Source organism: Salvelinus fontinalis, chromosome 4, assembly GCF_029448725.1.
Source record: "Salvelinus fontinalis isolate EN_2023a chromosome 4, ASM2944872v1, whole genome shotgun sequence".
In the NCBI taxonomy this organism is placed as follows: Eukaryota; Metazoa; Chordata; class Actinopteri; order Salmoniformes; family Salmonidae; genus Salvelinus; species Salvelinus fontinalis.
Window position 1 is genome coordinate 60,471,040 of NC_074668.1, and position 21,347 is coordinate 60,492,386.

The 21,347-nt window shown below is 43.4% G+C and overlaps 1 protein-coding gene across 2 annotated transcripts in view; it reads right to left on the reverse strand.

Annotated features, from left to right (window-relative positions):
* Positions 1–8,875, reverse strand: part of LOC129854111 (mucin-15-like) — a 28,154-nt gene extending 19,279 nt beyond the window's left edge. The window contains exons 1-2 of one of the 2 annotated variants that reach the window (XM_055920812.1): positions 8,374–8,875; positions 8,189–8,272 (exon numbers count right to left, since the gene is read on the reverse strand). Coding sequence is in view for 1 of the 2 variants with exons in the window: in XM_055920809.1 (XP_055776784.1) it covers positions 8,189–8,285 (97 nt within the window). In the remaining variant the exon portion in view is untranslated. Of the gene's footprint in view, positions 1–8,188 lie in introns of both variants that reach the window. The other variant, XM_055920809.1, reaches the window with a different exon arrangement.
* Between the last annotated feature and the right edge of the window lie 12,472 nt (positions 8,876–21,347).

The following is a 21,347-nucleotide window of genomic DNA, read 5'->3' on the forward strand; positions in this document are numbered from 1 at the left end:
GACCCAAATTGCTACAGACCTATATCTATCCTACCCTGCCTTTCTAAGGTCTTCGAAAGCCAAGTCAACAAACAGATTACCGACCACTTCGAATCCCACCGTACCTTCTCCGCTATGCAATCTGGTTTCAGAGCTGGTCATGGGCACACCTCAGCCACGCTCAAGGTCCTAAACGATATTAGAACCGCCATCGATAAGAGACATTACTGTGCAGCCGTATTCATCGACCTGGCCAAGGCTTTCGACTCTGTCAATCACCACATTCTTATTGGCAGACTCAACAGCCTTGGTTTCTCAAATGATTGCCTCGCCTGGTTCACCAACTACTTCTCTGATACAGTCAAATCAGCCAGCAGCATACCAACCTGCATACCACTACTGGCTTGCTTCTGAAGCTAAGCAGGGTTGGTCCTGGTCAGGCCCTGGATGGGAGACCAGATGCTGCTGGAAGTGGTGTTGGAGGGCCAGTAGGAGGCACTCTTTCCTCTGGTCTAAAAAATATCCCAATGCCCCAGGGCAGTGATTGGGGACACTGCCCTGTGTAGGGTGCTGTCTTTCGGATGGGACGTTAAACGGGTGTCCTGACTCTCCGAGGTCATTAAAGATCCCATGGCACTTATCGTAAGAGTAGGGGTGTTAACCCCGGTGTCCTGGCTAAATTCCCAATCTGGCCCTCAAACCATCATGGTCACCTAATAATCCCCAGTTTACAATTGGCTCATTCATCCCCCTCCTCTCCCCTGTAACTATTCCCCAGGTCGTTGCTGCAAATGAGAACGTGTTCTCAGTCAACTTACCTGGTAAAATAAATAAATAAATAAATAAAAATCGGAGGGCCTGTTGTCCGGATCTCTTGCAGTCTCTATGGGGGTGCCACAGGGTTCAATTCTCGGGCTGACTCTCTTCTCCGTATACATCAATGATGTCGCTCTCGCTGCTGGTGATTCTCTGATCCACCTCTACGCAGACGACACCATTCTGTATACTTCTGGCCCTTCTTTGGACACTGTTAACTAACCTCCAGACGAGCTTCAATGCCATACAACTCTCCTTCCGTGGCCTCCAACTGCTTTTAAATGCAAGTAAAACTAAGTGCATGCTCTTCAAACGATCACTGCCCGCACCTGCCCGCATCACTACTCTGGACGGTTCTGACTTAGAATATGTGGACAACTACAAATACCTAGGTGTCTGGCTAGACTGTAAACTCTCCTTCCAAACTCACATTAAGCATCTCCAATCCAAAATTAAATCTAGAATCGACTTCCTATTTCCCCAAAAAGCATCCTTCACTCATGCAGCCAACATACCCTTGTAAAACCGACCATCCTACCGATCCTCGACTTCGGCGATGTCATCTATAAAATAGCCTCCAACACTCTACACAACAAATTGGATGCAGTTAATCACAGTGCCATCCATTTTGTCACCAAAGCCCCATATATTACCCACCACTGCGACCTGTACTCTCTCGTTGGCTGGCCATCGCTTCATACTCGTCGCCTAACACACTGGCTCCAGGTCATTTACAAGTCTCTGCTAGGTAAAGCCCCGCCTTATCTCAGCTCACTGGTCACCATAGCAGCACCCACCCGTATCACGCGCTCCAGCAGGTAAATCTCACTGGTCACCCCCAAAGCCAATTCCTCCTTTGGACACCTCTCCTTCCAGTTCTCTGCTGCCAATGACTGGAACGAACTGCAAAAATCTCTGAAGCTGGAGACTCTTACCTCCCTCACTAGCTTTAAGCACCAGCTGTCAGAGCAGCTCACAGATCACTGCACCTGTACATAGCTCATCTGTATATAGCCCATCCAGTCAACCTCATCCCCATACTGTATTTATTTATTTATCTTGCTCCTTTGCACCCCAGTATCTCTACTTGCATATTCATCTTATGTGCATCCTACCATTCCAGTGTTGAATTGCTATATTGTAATTACTTCGCCACCATGGCCTATTTAAATAAAGGTGAAATAAAAGTAAATAAATAAAAATAACAATTTGGCTAATCTATACTTCCATATTTCCAAGTCCTATTCTTGAAGATCAAGTGGTATAATATTTATTGGAATGACTGGAATTCTGATAGACTGGTTTTAAATGTAAATATATAATTTAATCGTATTATTACATGTAGTAGAAAGCAATGGGTTAGAAGAAGCTTACATAACCAACCAATAATGTAATATTTAACATCCATATATGGCCAGCTATGTAAACTTTAACATTGATTTATCCTGCAGTAGATGTCATTCAATTGGTAATATACATTTTTTGTCTTCTTCTAAAGACTCTTAAGGGGAAAGTAATCTAAAAGTAATGGAATGTAATCAGATTACAGTACTGAGTTTGGGTAATCCAAAAGACACATTACTGATTACAATTTTGGACAGGTAACTTGTAACTGATTACATTTGGAAAGTAACCTACCCAACCATGGTCCTATACAGTGGCAACCCGTCATTCAGGGCAGGTGGAGCAGAACCCCACCTGTTTTGAGCCCCACACTTTTAGATAAAAAATAAATAAATCAATCAAATAGAATATACAGTATATGCTTTGGGGGGGGCGGGGGGGGGGGCTTGCCTGCTTTGCTTGTTATTTTGGCATTAATACGTGTCACATATCAGTTTGCAAACAACGTTTTTTTTTTTTAAATGTAATTGAGTTTATAAAGCCGCATACAAACATGGTCTCTTTTTTGCTTTCTTGAGTAAGGCTGCTTCAGCCTAGCTCAGTGCTTTCTGTGGTGCTGGGGCTGGCCAGCAGAAAATACAGAGCGTTGCGTCTGATTGGCTCAGTTTTCTGTCATGATTGGCTCAGTTTTCTGTCATGATTGGCTCAGTTTTCTGTCATGATTGGCTCAGTTTTCTGTAACTCATGGGACAGTACGTCACCCCATTGTCTAAGGTTAGAGCTCGAAAATGTTAGCCCCTTGGGTTTTGCCATAGAGTTATATTAGAAGTGCCCATCCAAGAAGGCTCAAGGTCATTGGCCACAGATATAATCAAATCACGTTATACCTACAGTTTGATTGGACTGATCATGTCAACATCATACTTTGAAAAACTTAGCTAGCAAGCTAGCAGTCGTCACCATGAATCAAGTCGACAATCTACTGGAAAATAATTTTCAATCCTTGTCATATGAAGACTTTTATCTCCCTCAACAACTTTAAAAATCTGCTATCCGAGCAGCTAACCGATCGCTGCAGCTGTACATAGTCCATCTGTAAACTACCCACCCAATTTACCTACCTCACCCCCATACTGCTTTTATTTATTTACTTTTCTGCTCTTTTGCACACCAGTATCTCTTCTTGCACATGATCATCTGATGATTTATCACTCCAGTGTTAATCTGCTAAATTGTAATTATTCGATTTATTGCCTACCTCATGCCTTTTGCACACATTGTATATAGATTCTCTTTTTTCTACCATGTTATTGACTTGTTTATTGTTTACTCCATGTGTAACTCTGTGTTGTTGTCTGTTCACACTGCTATGCTTTATCTTGGCCAGGTCGCAGTTGCAAATGAGAACTTGTTCTCAACTAGCCTACCTGGTTAAATAAAGGTGAAATTAAAATAAAAAATAAAAAAAAAAGTGAAATTATAGATAAAACGTCTCGGTGGTCATTGGCCATTGGACATAAACGTTACACAACAATTTGGAAATTGCAAATTCAAAAATGTGTGGTTTGGGAAGGAATCAGTGGCTAACTGTGATTTCAAGACAACTGGAAACTCTGGAAAAACGAGATACGACTGGGAAAATACGTTTTGATTGGTCATTTAACTCAGCTTTGGAAATACTAAGCGTACGTTGTGCAGTAAGCTGTTGTTGTTGTGTAGTAAGGCCCATGTGCCTCACCCAAATAATTTGGGCTATTTTCACCAATTTATTATTGTAAACTCATTGTTCATGGCAGGTGTGTGCTTGTTTGCAAACTCTTTTTGTACAGCTTTGACAGTGCTACTGATAGTAGTACACAGTAAGAACGGCCCGTGTTCTGAATTCTGTCGCTGTACATTTCAAAAGTACTGAACAAATATTTATATTGACTACATATTCTGTCGCTGTACATTTCAAAAGTGCTGAACAAATATTTATATTGACTATATCTGTCGTCGCTCGCTCATTAATGTCTTAATCGAAATGACAGATTGCCTCTTATCCGCTTGTTGTGCCATAGTTATGCCATAGTTTGTACATCTCAATTGTCAGTAGAAACCACGTTTGTTTCTACTGACAAGCAAGTCAGCCATGTCAGCTATGTTTTGTAAAAAGGCTGAATGAACTGTTCTGCTGAAAGCAAGGTGTAGCAGTGGTAAGGTGTTGGGACTCTGCTGTTGGGACAGCTTAATGTAGGCCCTAACAGTTTGTGGGCACCATCTGTCACCATTATAGTGAAATTCATGTATTGTTTAGTGTTGTGCTGTGTAGTGGCTTTGCTGGCATGAATCCCACTTTTTTTTTTTTTTTTTTTTGCCCCACCAAGATTTACATGCTAAAATCACCACTGGTCCTATATCTATGAGAGAAGGTCAGGATTTGTATTATTATTTTTTTACCATGGAATGGCCTGTATAACTTTGATGTGGAAACGCCGGGTTACCTTCAGACAACTCCCGTGAAGCTTGTGGGCTTCACAGAGCAAAACAACTGACACGTCCGTTCGGACACTACAGGCGATTTGTCCAGTTCAGCAAGCCCCAGGGCCCAGTTTTTCAAAAGTTATCTGATCAGAATTCAGCAATCAGATATCCTTTGGATAAGAATTCGGATTTGGTAATCGAATCTGACCTGTAATCCAGGGGCGAAAATCTGATATCAACTTTGGAGGGGACAATTACATGACATTTTCTCAGGAGCAATTCCTGAGGGGGACACCAAAAGTAGTGCTGTAACACATAGCCTACGTTGTAATATGTTAAATGTATATTGAGGAACCATAATCACTACTACTGGATAATTGATAGGTACAGTAGTTAACTGAAGGGTTGTCCCAACTTGTTAAAATGTTTATATCATTATAATATTACTAATAATAATAGTTTTAGCAGTGTTCCTTATCAATCCAGTATGTATGCAGGTATTTGTATTTACAACCAGCAATACCAAGAAAGGCCAGTAGGTGGCAATGGTACTGTACACTGTATGGGTGCAGTTTTCATAAATACGATGAACATGGTGTGATCTCGTCTAAAATAATCTCCATTGAGAACCATCACAAAGTTGGTCTCCACTGGCCTGAGTCTACTCCAATAGTTTTACAAGAACAAAAAGATACAAATAAGTATAGTTCTAAAAGCAAAATAACTACTTCAATGAATAACCCAAATAAATCAACCAAAATATCCTTCAGTCAGTGTCTCAACTCTTCAAACAGCAGCTATGGACAAGTATGTCACACAAAGTATGCAATTTTAAATTAAATAACATTAAATAAATAATTAGTAAGTGTACTGTCATGTACTAAAAACTACTAAACAAAAGAACAAATATCATACTATACACCAGGGGTTCTCAAACAGGGGTCCATGGACCCCTAGGGGTCCCTAGTGTAATTGAAAGGGGTCCGTGAAATAAAAAAGTGTAATGAACGTATTCAGTACCACAAGGATTCCAGTAACTTTATATAATATAATAATATAGGGGTGGAGGTCCCTGAGGACCGCTCAAAACCTTGCCTGCCTTACCTCAAAATGTGCAGGGGTTCCAGTACCACAAAAAAGGTTGAGAACCACTGCTATACACATTACTGAACAAAAGAACTGAACATATGTTTGTGGGTTTCAATGGATCCAACAAATTGCTGGCAGATATTTTCCCTCTTGAGACTGTCCAGCCTGTCTTTATGTACATTACAGACAACTACGCCGTTCAGTCTCTCTTGGCCCATGCTGGTCCGTAACCAAGTCTTCAGCCTGCGGAGTGCACTGAAACTCCTCTCAGCCTCACATGAAGACACTGGCACCACAAACAAAATTCTGATCAGCACCTCAACTTGGTCAATCCACCCCCGCACCTCCACTGGAAGCCTCCTGAGGACCTCTGCTGCCTCTCCACTGCTGCTACAGGGGTATTTGTTGTGAAAAAGAGGAATCTGCACTGAAAGAGAATCTATGTTCACCTCTGGGTACTGATCTAGAGACTCATCCAACTCCCCCGTGAGAAGCACTCTTTCCAACTTTTGCAGGACGTTTAGACTGTCCTGGTCAAAACGGTCGCCAAACTGAACCTCCACACCAGACAACACTTTAAAAAATACTGCCCTATAGTGATCCACTGCTTTGCCAGCGAATCGTCTTGAGTGCGTCTCAATGGATTAAATACAATCAATCAATGTTGTTGCTTTCTCATACAGTGCAAGGTAGCTTTCGTCATTTCTCTTGCCCCTAAGAGATGCCCGCACACACTCGACTGCAGCCTGCATACCAGAGACAGTCTTAGTTTTCTTCTGCAGTGAAATGTTTAGACATTCAAGCTCTCCAAGAACAGCAGAGGCAAGTGTGAGGCCCAACACAGTCTTGCCTTTGCTGAAGTGCTCGAATAAACCACTGGCAGTTGAAGCTGTCTTGGATGCAGTTTTTGCCATCTCCTCTAGGCTGCTTAGTACCCGCTCATACTGCCCTAGCACAGCTCTAATAGCAGTATTCCGCACAGTCCACCTTGTTGGACATAGGGGTTTCAGGGTGGTCAGATTTGTATCTTTGGACGTGGCAATTGATTCAAACATGCTCTTAAACTCTCCTGACTGGCCATAGAGGACACCTAACTGATGGACCCAAGAAAGGGAATCCCGGATCAGTGGGGAGGCTGAGCCAGCCAGCCTGTGTAATCAGATTTACTGTGTGCTCCACGATGTACATAGAGGGCTAATGGCTGCTGCCTCCTCACAATTGCCTGAGCACCTGTGTATTTTCCTGCCATGTTTGAGGCACCATCATAACTCTGCCCACGTAAGCCAGACATGGGTAAATTGAGCCTCCACAACACATCAGTTGCCACTTTCGCAATGCCCTCGCCTGTTGTCTCCGACACCCTGTATAGCCCAATAAACTCCTTGTGAGGGACAAGGTCATGGTCAACATAACGCAGACAGACACTCTCCTGTTCAGCACCAGAGACATCTTGAGTACCATCAACAATTACTGAAAATTGTACAATCGGAAGAGACCTAATCTCAGCTGCAATGGCTCGAATGACTGTATTGGCCATGATGTTCAGAATTTCATTCCGCGCTTTGGGGCCTGTGTACATTGTGGTACGCTCTGTTAACCACTTCAGTAAAATAGGATCATCCTCTTCTGCCCTAAGTTTCAAAAGCTGGTATAAATGCCCACTGTCTTCCGTGTGGCCTCTAAAGGCTTGTTCCTGTCTTACTACATGCCGCACCGAACTAACAATTTTCATCAAGCAATGCCTTGCGTCCTCCTGCTGTTTACCCCACGCGCTGGATAACTGGACACTGATTGGATTTAGCTGGTGTGCTGTTACAGTTACAAAGTGGAGGTGGGTTTGGCAGTTTTGATGTGCTGTGAATTTTTCAATGGCTTTTCTCCAGTTCCTAAATCCTGCACTAATGAAGGCAGCATCTGCTCTTTGGCCAAAAGATGGCTGGCTTGAAAACCCGTGGCTACAGTGAAAACACAACACTCCTTTTATTGATGGATTATAATGTAGCCAGGGGAAATCGCGAAACCACCTCTCTTGAAACGTCAACACTCTGTTGGCAAGAGTTTGCTGTTCTATAAATTGTGGGTGTGGCTGATATAGTTTTGTGCCATCACTGAGGTAACTGGACAATGCTGTGCCACTGTGCCCTATACTGGTGCTGCTGGCAACAAGGGTGACACCTGGTCCTGCCGTGGCTGTGACACTGTCCTCTGAAGTCTCTCTCCCTGGCTCTTTCCCTTCTCCTTTTACCACCCCCACTGACTCAGTCTGTCTCCTAGAAAAGAAATAAGGTGTTTGCCATACTCCTAACTACCGGTACCTAAAACTACACAATTAGTCACAACAGCAATACCATTGCCTTAAACAAATCTTAGTTCAGTCACCAGTTTAAGTTGAGAGTGGGAGTATCCATGGCATTTTCCAATTATGTCCCTATTTTACAACTAAAAAAAAACAAAAAACCTTTCATAATGTTGCCAAAGAAAGACTCAACAAACTTACCTGAGACTCCCTGTCTCTGCCAGTCGGTCCCTGCATATCTGTCCCCAACTCTGCTGTCTGTGTGCCATCTGTTGCCTGCTCTGCCTAATGACATCATTGTGAAACATTTCCATTAGCATTTCACTTCTTTCTTATGAACATTTTATCAACTAATCTTTGAGATATTAGGCTACTAGGGTTCTTACTTTGCGTTTTGGTGTACTGAAAAATACTCTTGATGTCCGTCTTTTTCTGCCATTTTTCTACCTGACTGGCTGGCTACACACACGTTTCTGTGGTGTTTGCTATAATCTTTGCTACCTGATTAAATAAAGGTGAAATAAAATACAAATAAAATGTTCACTAGCGACAATTTAGCTTTTGCAACGACAATGGTAGAAGAGAGTGTAGTTCTGTTCTGTTCAGTTTGGACTTCAGTTTATCGCTAACCTTATCACAGGGACTTTGAAGCACTCCAGCTGCATGCTGATCTTGGAATAAACTGACGATAGCAAAGATTCCATCTTTGACGACGCCTCATAAATGGAATAGGTACTAGCTAGCTTGATAGTTAATGTTTGCTTTAGTTTGGTGCTAGCTCTGCAAATTCAGCTAGTGTGTGTGTGTGAACCCTGCCAACATAAAAAAAAACATTGCTATGGCCGATTGACTAGATAAACCTCACGTCAGTTACGTGCATTGAGTGCCTTTCACACAGTAGATACGAACCCTCTTTTACCTTGCCAGCTAAGGAACTGGCAGTGGATCAAACCATTGTGAGGAAAAGGGCGGTGGGTCACAATCTTTTGAAATTTAAAAACGCGCTATTAAGTGTCTATAATCAGCATAAGTGCTTTCATTGCGTACTATTAATATTATTGAAATTACATAGTTATGTTTACAGTGATATATCGGGGGGGGGACAAATCATATTTTTCCCAGGATGGGGGATCCCGCCCCTCCAGAAATCTCCTTCTCAAAGCTAAGGAACTGGATCACGTTCTGCACATATGTTATTTTATACTCTGCAATGAAATGGATCAAATGCAGAGTGTGTATGAACCCTGCCAACATAAAAAAAAAACATTGCTATGGCCGATTGACTAGATAAACCTCACGTCAGTTACGTGCATTGAGTGCCTTTCACACAGTAGATACGAACCCTCTTTTACCTTGCCAGCTAAGGAACTGGCAGTGGATCGAACCATTGTGAGGAAAAGGGCGGTGGGTCACAATCTTTTGAAATTTAAAAACGCGCTATTAAGTGTCTATAATCAGCATAAGTGCTTTGTATTGGTGGTCTGCCCTTTACTGTAAGGACTGACCACTCTGCTCTCCAGTGGCTCATGTCTTTCAGAGAGCCAGAGGGGCAGGTGGCACGCTGGTTGGAGGAGCTTCAGCCGTATGACTTCACGGTGGTGCACAGGGCAGGGGCACGCCACTCCAACGCCGACGCCATGTCCCGTCGGCCCTGTACTGCAGACGGCTGCCGCCACTGTGAACGGAGAGAGGGACGGGAGAGAGAGCTGTGTGCAGAGGGGGTCTGTGCCACAGTGTATCGGGCGAGCGGGCCTGTCTGCTGTGAGTTGCAGACTGTCGACGTGGCTGAATGGCGGCAGCAGCAGGGACGGGACACAGACCTACAGCCAGTGCTACAGTGGGTAGAGGCGCAGGTGAGGCCACCATGGGAAGAGGTGACAGCGCTCTCACTCGCGACCAAAGGGTTGTCGTCAAAGTTTGAGAGACTGCGCCTGGCTGATGGCATGCTACAGCGGGCATGGAAGGAGTCAGCTACGGGAGAGGAGAGGTGGCAGGTGGTGGTCCCAAAAGCATTGCGGGAGGCTGTGCTCCAGAATACTCATGGCGGGTGGGGACTGGACACTTTGGGGTCACAAAAACACTGCGCCGTCTCCGTCAGGGCTTCTACTGGGGGCAGCACAAGAGGGATGTGGAGGACTTTTGTCGCCGCTGTGACAACTGCACAGCAAGAAAGGGCCCCCCAGGCCGCTCTCATGCTCAGCTCCAACAGTTCCCAGTGGGGGCTCCCATGGAGAGGGTGGGAGTGGATGTAGTTGGGCCGTTCCCCACCACAGACAGTGGAAACCGCTGGGTGCTCACGGCCATGGACTATTTCACAAAATGGCCCGAGGCCTATGCTCTGCCTGACCAGGAGGCAGAGACCATCGTCGACGCCCTGACAGCGGGGATGTTCAGCAGGTTTGGAGCTGCAGAGTCCATCCACGGCGACCAGGGCAGAAACTTTGAGTCCCGTGTGTTCGCCACCATATGTGAGAGGCTGGGTATGCACAAGACCCGCACTACTCCTCTCCATCCTCAAAGTGATGGCCTTGTGGAGCGCTTCAATAAAACGCTTGGACAGCAGCTGGCCATCGTCTCTTCCAAACACCAGCGTGACTGGGACAAGCACTTGCCTATGGTCCTCATGGCATGCCGCTCCGCTGTCCAAGACTCCACCTCCTGCACGCCTGCCCCTTAATGCTGGGGAGAGAGATCCGCACCCCTGCGGAGATGGCGTTTGGTCGGCCCCTGGATAGCCCTCATGTTCCCCCGGGGCCGGAGTATGCCCGGAGACTCCAGGACCGCCTGGAGACAGCCCACACCTTCGCCAGAGAGCAGCTGGTGAATGCAGGTGTGAGGCAGAAGAGGAACTATGACGTGCACACCCGGGGAAGGCACTTTGTGGCTGTGGAGCTGGTCTGGGTCTACAGCCCGCTAAGGAAAAAAGGCAGATGCCCCAAGTTGGACAGTCACTGGGTGGGACCCTGCAGTGTCCTGGAGAGGGTAGGGGAGGTTGTTTACCGGGTGCAGCTTCCTCCCAGGGGGAGAAAGGTGGCACTGCACCGGGACAGGTTAGCCCCATACAGAGGGGCCTCTTCTCCCCAAACCCCAGGAACCCCCACAATTCCCCTCTCTGGCAATGCCATTCTCCAGGCACCCACCCCCAGGTGCCGCAGACAAGGCTCCAGACAGCCCACTCCCCCTGTCTCCCCCCCTGTGTCACCGCGTGGTTCCCCAGAGCCACGGACTGTATTACCCGTTCCCGCTTCCTTGTCCCCCATATCCCTGCCTTCATCCCCTGGTTCCCAGAGGGGCACTCTGCGACCATCACGGCCACGCAGGCAAAGGAGACCTCCGGGTCGCTTCAGAGACTTTGTTTGTTCCCTCGGGGACGAGGGACTTTGTGGTGGGGGGGCTGTGTAGCGACCCGCACAGACAGCTGTGTGTTATGTGTTAGGCTAGTAGGTGGTTGTGTTCGCGGGGTCCGACATGTCAATCAACCTGCTATCTGCCAATCACGGGAATGCCTGGAATGTTCTGATGCCGGGCATCTTGGCGGTTGGCGGAGTGGCGTGGAGGAGGGTTGGGCAGGGGGATGGAGCATTGGAAGTTAAGACCAGGTTTTGCCTTTGTTCTCTCTCTTACGTCTGGGCTTCACAAGAGAAGGTCACGATTGGCTTGTGGGTTATCTTTCATTTATTTGGCGTGGGCTACGGCCAAACAGTAGCCTGTGTAAATTTGGTTTAATAAACCGTCCATTCGTAAACTCAAACCTCTGTCTGGACAGTTGTTCTTTTATGATCTAGTCAGGTCATTACAGTATTATTAACATGAAAGGATCTCCAATAGGTCTCACCAATCAGGAAACTACCCACTGTATTTCCGAAAGCACCTATTCTCTTCAGTAACATTTGCCCAGGAGAGCATTCTGTGCCCATAAAGATGCCAGGACCAGCATCAGGGCACAATAGAGGCATTAATGGTGCTGGCAGTAGGCAGATGTTGAGGACACAAATCCGTTCCTGTGGTGGGCACTTAGGCAGACGGCACAGAGTTTAGCACCACTGCCACAATTCACCAGCAGCACAGTCCAACGATTACCGCATCGGCTCAGCTGTGTTGCCAACTACCACATAAAATGCTTACTGCATTTGGAAAGCATGTGTGCTCCCTGCTCACCGAGCTAAAATAAGCAGGCCACATGGCTGCGTTTCAAAAGACACTCAACAACTCCATTGTGTGTCTGAATTGCACTTTTAAAGGACACGGTTTGGTCTGCAATTACAACCTATTTGCAGGTGTTGGGATTCAATGATCATGGAGGGATGGCTACCACAGGACTAGTATCCTAACTTGCAAACCTATTGAAGAATAAAACAGTAACAGAATGTGAAATGGCTCTTCTATTATGTGACTTGAAATGATTAACATATGAATTCAGTTGTCATTCAAACCAAGTCTTTAACATTAGTCTATTTGTGGTAAGACATGACTGCTTTCATCCGATTACATGCCACATAATTGGCATTGCAATTTCCTGAGGATTGTCATGAAATTGGGAACGGCACAGTAAAATTAGAGAACACTGTGTGCCGTATGTTACATTCTGTAGACGCAATAACTGTTTCAAGGATTGTTTTGTATTTAGGTGCTACTATCAATAAATGCCCACTATCAGTGTATGCCATCTCATCATCCTTAAACTGAGACTCTACAATATGTCGATGCCACGAGCAGCAGGATATTGCAGATGAGAGTGACGCAAGACATTGCACTTGCAAAAAAAATTATCTGTGCAGGTGCGCTTCACACTGCTGCAATGTGATAGCTATGGGACCAAAACAGCAGAGAAGTTTAGTCACGCAATTCATACTCTTAGTTATTGTGGAAATCGGCCCAATGGAGGAACTGCATTTCCCTCTCAATTTGATGCTTGTTTGTAATATGATGCTTTCTATGCCTTAGATTCAACATTGTTAACAGTAGAATGATGGACACCCACTGACCAGAAATTCCTTAGATTTTTGAAAGGAGTTGAGAACTGTTCTTTTTCTTATAGCAAATCCCTATAGCATCAACAACAAAAAATGTATGTTTATTTTATTTAACTAGGCAAGTCAGTTAAGAACAAATTCTTATTTACAATGACAGTCTACACCGGCAAAACCCGGACGACGCTGGGCTAATTGTGCGCCGCCCTCTGGGACACACAATCACAGCCGGTTGTGATATAATGTAGCCTGGATTTGAACCAGGGTGTCTGTAGCGATGAGATGCAGTGCCTTAGACTGCTGCGCCACACGGGAGCCCGAGTCATTCCCAACTGATGTTTACAATGATTCTCCCTCAACCACCTGGACATACATTCTGATCTAGAATCATCTACTTCAGACCTAATACCAAGAGGAGGTAAATTGCAAAACTGACCTTAGGTCAGTTCACAAGGGCAACAATCCTCCGCACACAGTGTCCTACATCAAGCTGTAACAGTATGACTTGAAAAATAGCACCGCCTGTTTTTTGGAACAGACATGCACCATCTGCGACCGTTTCCCAAGGCGGAGTGGTCTCATGTAATTACACGTTGTGGACTTCTCTGCCACAGCAATAAAAGCATAAGCTTCATTAAAAGCAGTCATGGGTCTTTCAAGGACTTTCAATTCTGACTTCATTTCTTGTTTTCCTTCCTTCCCGCTAGTTTTACCCAGTCTCCCTTGACTGAATCCAAAGTGGCACACACTTTACACCCATTTAATCCCCACTCTAACAAATGCTATGTAACATGAGTTACCCCACTGAGTTCACAAATCTGCCAGGTTCAATAAAAATACAAAAAATATGACTTAACCTTTATTTAACTAGGCAAGTCAGTTAAGAACAAATTCTTATTTACAACCCAGACAATGCTGGGCCAATTGTGCACCGCCTTACGGGACTCCCAATCACAGCCTGGTTGTGATACAGCCTGGAATTTCGAACCAAGGTCTGTAGTGACGCCTCTAGCATTGCGCTGCAGTGCCTTAGACCGCTGCGCCACTCGGGAGCCCCAATATGCCATGGAAAGTGGAGATGTCACAAATATAAAAAAGTAGACATTGGTGGAGACACGTGTTCAGTTTGAGGCTGAGTTACATTTTCTAGAATGCCTCTGATTCATTCTTTAGCTTGACTGTCTGAGCCTTGTTCCGTGAATGAATTCATCACCCTACTTGTCTGTCTGATTCTGTGGGTTACCTTGATCTATCCCTCGCCTTGTCAGACTGATTCTTGAGGGCGAATGTTTGATTCGCTCCACAGTTTTGTCTGATTGTCAACAGTATCTGATTCAGCCCTTTATCTGTGATCCTGGCAGTCATCTGGGTCTAACCTGACTGTTTGGCTTACTTGGTTCCTGGTGAAGAGGAATCAGACTCATGTTGTTACCCCAATCTTTTTAAATCTGGAATCCTTAATTGTGAATCGGCCACGTTTGCAATACTACAACTATAAGAAAGTTACTGCAAACAATGAACAGTTTTTTTCCTCTTGAACATCATTGCATGCGCTATAGAAGAGCAGTTTTGTTTTACCATGATGTGAGATGCTCCTCAGCTCAGCAGCAAAATCAATGGCCAATGGCACTGTTTCCCCCTACTGCGAATTCCCATCTATACATTCAGCTTGTGATCATCCCCGACTGTGGGAGGGGTCTCGAATGGTTGAGGGACAGCTATTGGGGAACTGTGGGGGGATCTTGGAGGGTTCGGGTCTCACAAGATTGTGATCATGAAAAAGGAAACTATGTCATATATTTAATATCACTATCATGCACACGCACCCTCACACATAAGGATGGCTCTCTGCAGAAAGACTGATACATGTTTGATAGTGTCTTGATGCTGTATTGTTTGTCCTTCATGTTCTAATACTTTAATGTTACCCCTTCCTTGTGTTTTTTTGTAATAAATAATTATAAAAAATAAAAACAATTTTTTTTAAAAGCTTGTGATCATCCTCAATGTTTTGTTTCTTTACAAATGTATGTAGCTTTTCGGAGCAATAAGACATCAACCGAGATTACATTCTAACCATGTTTTACTAGATGCATACCATTACGCTGTTATGTTCCGTTAGTCGATTGGAAACATCTCTAACCTCTGTTCTCCATTAGTCATCCCTTTGTGCCAGCAGGCAACTGGTTTGATTTACAACTTTCAATATGAAAGCAAAGCAGAACATCCAAGTTCTCCTTATAACATGCCCGTGGATTAGTAATCTATTCGTTTTGTTCCGTAGACTTTTGTATTGTGACTTTCTTAAGTTGGTTTCGAAACAGCTGCTCCTGCCAGTGGCAGCAATGCTCAGCAGAAGGGTAGGATGTGCAGAAGGATTTCTGTGTACCTCTATTTTGTACAATATGGATCATTTAAAAATTATTGAAGCAAACATGATTCATTCCTATTCATTCCTTTACACTTGTGTGTATAAGGTAGTTGTTGTGAAATTGCTAGTTTAGATTACTTGTTAGATATTACTGCATGATCGGAACTAGAAGCACAAGCATTTTGCTACAATCGCATTAACATCTGCTAACCATGTGTATGTGACAAATAAAATTTGATTTGATGGGATTTTTTTGGGACATTTCCTAATATACAGTGGGGTCTGAAATGATTGACACCCTTGATAAAGATGAGCAAAAATGACAGTATAAAATAGTCCTATTCTCATGTCATCTAACAGATTACATGAAGATAGAGCTCTTTGGCCATGCACACCATTGTGGGTTTGGCGTCGAATTTAGAATGCATAAACAGAAAAGAACCCCATACCTACTGTAAAATATGGTGGTGGATCTTTAATGTTATGGGGATATTTTTCTTCCACTGGTCTTGGGGCCCTTGTTAAAGTCAACGGTATCATGAACTTTACCCAGTACCAGGACATTTAAGCCAAAAACCTTGTTGCCTCTGCCAGGAGGCTGAAACTTGGCCACAAGTGGAACTTCCAGCAAGACAATAACCCCAAGCACACATCAAAATCCACAAATTAATGGTTAATTGGCCACAAAATCAACATTTTGCAATGCCCATGTTGGTCTCCGGACTTGAAAACCATTGAAAGTATGTGGTTTGAATTGAAGAGCAGAGTCCATAAGCACAGACGAACAATATCAGGTATCTGGAAGGATTTTGTATGGAGGAATGGTCTAAGATCCCTTACAATGTGTTCTCCAAAGGCGAGGTATTGAAAACAGGGGTGTCAATAACTTTGACCCCTACCTTTTTAAGAAAAAAAGCATTACTTGTAAAAACAAATCTCTTTCTCTGAGCAATTGTATTAGTATAAAATATAATTTCCCAATTGTTTTGCTTACAATATATCTCAGTATTTGAATTATTTATTTTATACAGTCATTTTTGTTCATCTTTATCAAAGGTGTAAATAATTCCGGACCCTACTGTATTTATTATCACATGCACTCATTTAGTTCTCATTCATCAATTGGGACTATTAAGGAAAGGGGATTGATGTTGCTGTAGAAATAAGTGTTTAAACATGCTATAAGTTAAACATGTCAAATTCTATGTCCTTTGTGAACTTAAGTAGAAACATGTCCCTCTTGATCATAGGAGAGCCAAAGTCATTAATAGCTTTTTTTATAGCGTTGTTGATGTCCACTTGATGTCTGCTTTCATTTAAATGAAAGATCAGGAGAAGTGAGATCAGGTGCACCATTGAGCCAGTATCCACAAGTCAGAACAAATTGTTCTCGTGATTAATCTGTCCCCTCGGTTAACTAGTGATGAATGGGTAAGAAAAATTCCTCTCAGCCTCAGTCGGGATGTAAAATGTGCTTCTTCTAAGGAGATCATATTCTGCTTCTTTAGCTACTCCAACAATTCAGTTCATAAAAAAAGGTGGATGCCTTGTTTTTCTGGTTGCTTTTTCCATTCTGAAATGTGCTGGCTCCCTGTCTGCTGTGTCTAGCGTCGTTATAAACATCAGTCGGCGTCTGATAATTCACTCTCTCCCTCTCTAGTCACATTGTGTGGTTGGTGGTGCTCGTCCAAAGGAAACGCTCCTTGTTAAAGGGTCTGACAATCTGTTCTGAAGTCAGTTTTTCCTCTCTTTTACCTCTCAAAGAGGGAGATATGGCTTCTCCCCTAAATATTGAATGGCACGTTGGAGGCTGGAACCGGTTGTTGGGCTCGGGTTCTCGCCATGGCAGCCCCGGAGGTTCATAAAACACCAACAGGCTGTTAAAAGGAACTCTTAAAAGCATGTGGATATTTGTTGGAGGAAGTTCAATAGAAACGTGAACTGGTATGACCCATTCATTCACTGCTATTATAGAATATTACGTTGTGTAGGGGGAACGGTTGTCTTTTCATCGACGGACAGATGTCCTAGCAGTATCAGTAGCAGTATCAGTAGTTGATATGGGCTAATAACAGAGTGGACTTTGTGCACAGATTTGAACACATCAGTGACCAGTGAACCTTTTCTGTGAATTACTCAAATGCAAATGCACTAATACTTTAGTTTGGCACAACAACAACACCTAGCTGCACGATTAATGCCTCTAATCTCAAGAGATCTATGTACAAAATTGACTATAGACTATAAACGATGAATAAAAAGTACCATCAAATGTTCTCCTTTTCTCCTGCTGTGAATGAATGAAGTCATTGTGTCTTTATTAGCTTTTTTTACTCCCATGCCACAACGCTTGTTCGCTTGTCATCGTCATCGAAGGATCGTGAAAAGGTCACATCGCGGAGCGATGCCATCCTTTAAAGACAGCCATATGCAAACCATTATATTTTTATGATTATGGCTCTCCTAAAGAAACAGCATGGTTACTAGTCTCACTAAGGAGGTAATATTTTGGGGGCAAGCATGGTTACTAATCTCACTAATGAGGTAATCTTTTGGAGGCAAAGTGGTAAAACTAAGGTTCTCCATTTCTCTTTCTTCCTCTCAGCAATGCGAAACTCACTTTCAACGAGTAAGAGAGGTAGTCAGACTCCCTCCACATCCATTTAGGATAATGATATTGTAATTGTGTTGTGTCCTTTCTGTTCCTGCAGTGTAATGGCAGTGTAATTGCTTCAGTGTTGCTTTGCTTGAAAGTGGCCCGACATGAGAAACATTCTGTTCAGCTTGAAATGTAAAACTTTCTTCATATGTTTCTATAATGACAGTGAGTCATATATCCCGAAGCAGAATTCTTAAATCTGTGCAGCCAGTGACAAACCCAAGTCATGGGTATGTCACTGGAAATATGTGTGTGTGTGTGTGTGTGTGTGTGTGTGTGTGTGTGTGTGTGTGTGTGTGTGTGTGTGTGTGTGTGTGTGTGTGTGTGTGTGTGTGTGTGTGTGTGTGTGTGTGTGTGTGTGTGTGTGTGTGTGTGTGTGTGTGTGTGTGCCTGCGTGCCTGCGTGCCTGCGTGTGTGTAAGAAAGGAGTTCAAGTAGATAAGGCAAAGATGAAGGTGGGTCCTTGCATTTACTAAAGTGATTGCTAAGCAAGAAAAAGGAGCAAGTTTCAACCCAATCTTTCTTTTGTTCTATTGTAGCCACATAAGAACAAGAGGGTGTGCAACATGCGCACCAATGACACATCCCACAGCAACCTCACGTAAAGGCCCAGTGCAGTCAAAAACGTAATTTATCTGCGTTATAACATACATTTCCACACTATGGGGCGGTTTCCCGGACAGAGTTAAATTTAAGTCAGGACTAGTTTATTTCTACTTAAATTAAGCCATATTTAAAAAATGGCTTTCTGAGAAGTTGCTTAACTTCTTATAAATTCGTTCTAGACTAGGGAGTCACAGACTAAGTTAAGTAAGGACTAACCAATTAATCTTTGTGAAGCCTAAGTAAATTAACGATGTGCCCTTGGTGCTGACCTGAGGATGCTTCAAAAACCAAGGATGGGACACTAATACATAAGTTTTGTGTGGAATTGGAGCAAGTCACCTAAACCAAACAATGGACGGAGGTAAAAGAAAATGTTCAAAGAATGTGACCCTCTTGAAGCAAATTGTGTCAAACCAAACAATTCGAGAACAAACAGCATGATTCATCAACAGAAAATAAGAAAAAGAATGCCTGGACTACCATTTGTAATGAATTCAACTCAAATTAAAAAGTAAACAAAAGGACAACTTCAGGTAAGATACTGTATTTATTATTAGCCCACTTTTACAAATCAGAGTCACTTTGAAATGTTTGTTTTCTTGTATAACACTACACAGTGGGGCCTAAATGTATTTGTGTAACAGAAATGTAACACAAACAATATAAGTCCTATATTGTCTTGTCTTTCTAAGGTCCTGTGGAAAAACATACAAATCTACATAACCTTTAGGATCCGCCCCTTTTTTCAATTTTCACCTAAAATGACATACCCAAATGTAACTGTCTGTAGCTCAGGCCCTGAAGCAAGGATATGCATATTATTGGTACCATTTGAAATGAAACACTTTGAAGTTTGTGGAAATGTGAAAGGAATGTAGCAGAATATAACACAATACATCTGGTAAAATATAATACAAAGATAAAAACCAACCATTCTTTTGTAATTTTTTGTACCATCATCTTTGAAATGCAAGAGAAAGGCCATAATGTATTATTCCAGCCCAGGTGCAACTTAGATTTTGGCCACTCGATGGCAGCAGTGTATGTGCAAAGTTTTAGACTGATCCAATGTACCATTGTATTTCTGTTTAAAATGTTGCATCAAAACTGCCCAAATGTGCCTAATTTGTTCAAAATTGTGCAATCTCCTTAAACAATAGCATGATATTATTTCACTGTAATAGCTACTGTAAATTGGACAGCGCAGTTAGATTAACAAGAATTGAAGCTTTCTGCCAATATCAGATATGTCTACATCCTGGGAAATGTTCTTGTTACTAACAACCTCGTGCTAATCGCATTAGCCTACATTAGCTCAACCATCCCGTGGACGGGACATTGATCTCGAACAAGTTATTAAAGAAGACAGATGCTGTTGCTCACAGGGAGTGTTTCAAGACTGGTGGTGGACCCCCAGTAAGGCCAGAGACAGATGAGCTGGGAGACTTGATGACTGGGATCATTGATAGCCAGCAACCCCTGGAAGGTATCCCTGACCATTTGGACAGTTCAGATGGGGCACCATTCCAATCCTCATTTGGTAGGACACATTCATTCAACATGTGCCATCCCCGTACTGCCGGTAATATGAAATGTTGTCAATCATCTCTTGCACTCCCATAATATACATTATGTAATGAACTGAACTCTTGAAGAAACAATGTTCTCTAATGCAGCAATGTCATCATTTTCTAGAGACAGATGATCACCATGGCTCGGAGGGCATAAGACAGGATGAAGGTCAGCCTGCTACATCTGCAGCAGCCAGGAGGGAAGATTGTGTCACTAAGAGGCTGAGCATGCATGAGAAACTAGCCATGGAATCTCATGAGCACCAACTAATGTATTTACAAGAAGAGCATGATATGAAGATACGCGTCCTTCATGTTGAGTTGAAGGAGGAGTAGAGAAACATGAATGCAACAGCAGTACCAACGTTCTGAAACCAGGACTAGTTCTGGGTACCGATATTTCCATTTGTGAATTAAAAACCTTTCATTCATGGCTGTTGTTTGCTTCAACCACTTGAGCTATCTTTGTTGTGAGAAGTGGTGCATAGTAAAAGCATCTCTGCAGGCAAGTCCATTACTGTCATTGTCTGCCTCAACCATGGGAACATCTGGGTCATCCTCATCTTCAATGCGAGGATCTTGGCAGCCATGCTGTTTGAGGTAATTGTGAAGCACTGCTGTTGGAATTATGACAATGCAGCATCTTCTTGGTTGAAAGTGCAATGTGTTTCTGAGACACTGGAAACAATTCTTCCATACACCAAACATGCACTCCACAACACCTCTGGTGCAGATATGAGATTGGTTGTGCCAGTGTTGCGCAGGTCCTATTGCATGAAGATAGGGGGTGAACAAGTAGTTGGTCAGTGCATACCCACTGTCACCAAGTATGATTCCACTATGTTGTCCTCCTTCAAGCTGAGCATACAAAGAGGAGTTTTGGAAAATCCTTGAGTCATGAGTTGCACCTTTCCAACATGCATCAATGTTAGAGAACGGCAAATTGGGAGTGCACACACTTTGTACATTTATTGAGAACCAGTTTTACGGTTCCTGTACTCCTCAGCGTCTGCTGTAGAGGGACAGTTGATGAGAATATGACATCCATCTATACAGCCAATGACTCCAGGGAAGTTCCCATATTCATATAAATCTACCTTGTAGGTGGCTTGGGCAGCTGCATCAGAGAAGTTGATGTAATTGTCTTTCGGTTCACATATAGCATTGCAGACTTTGTGGACTAT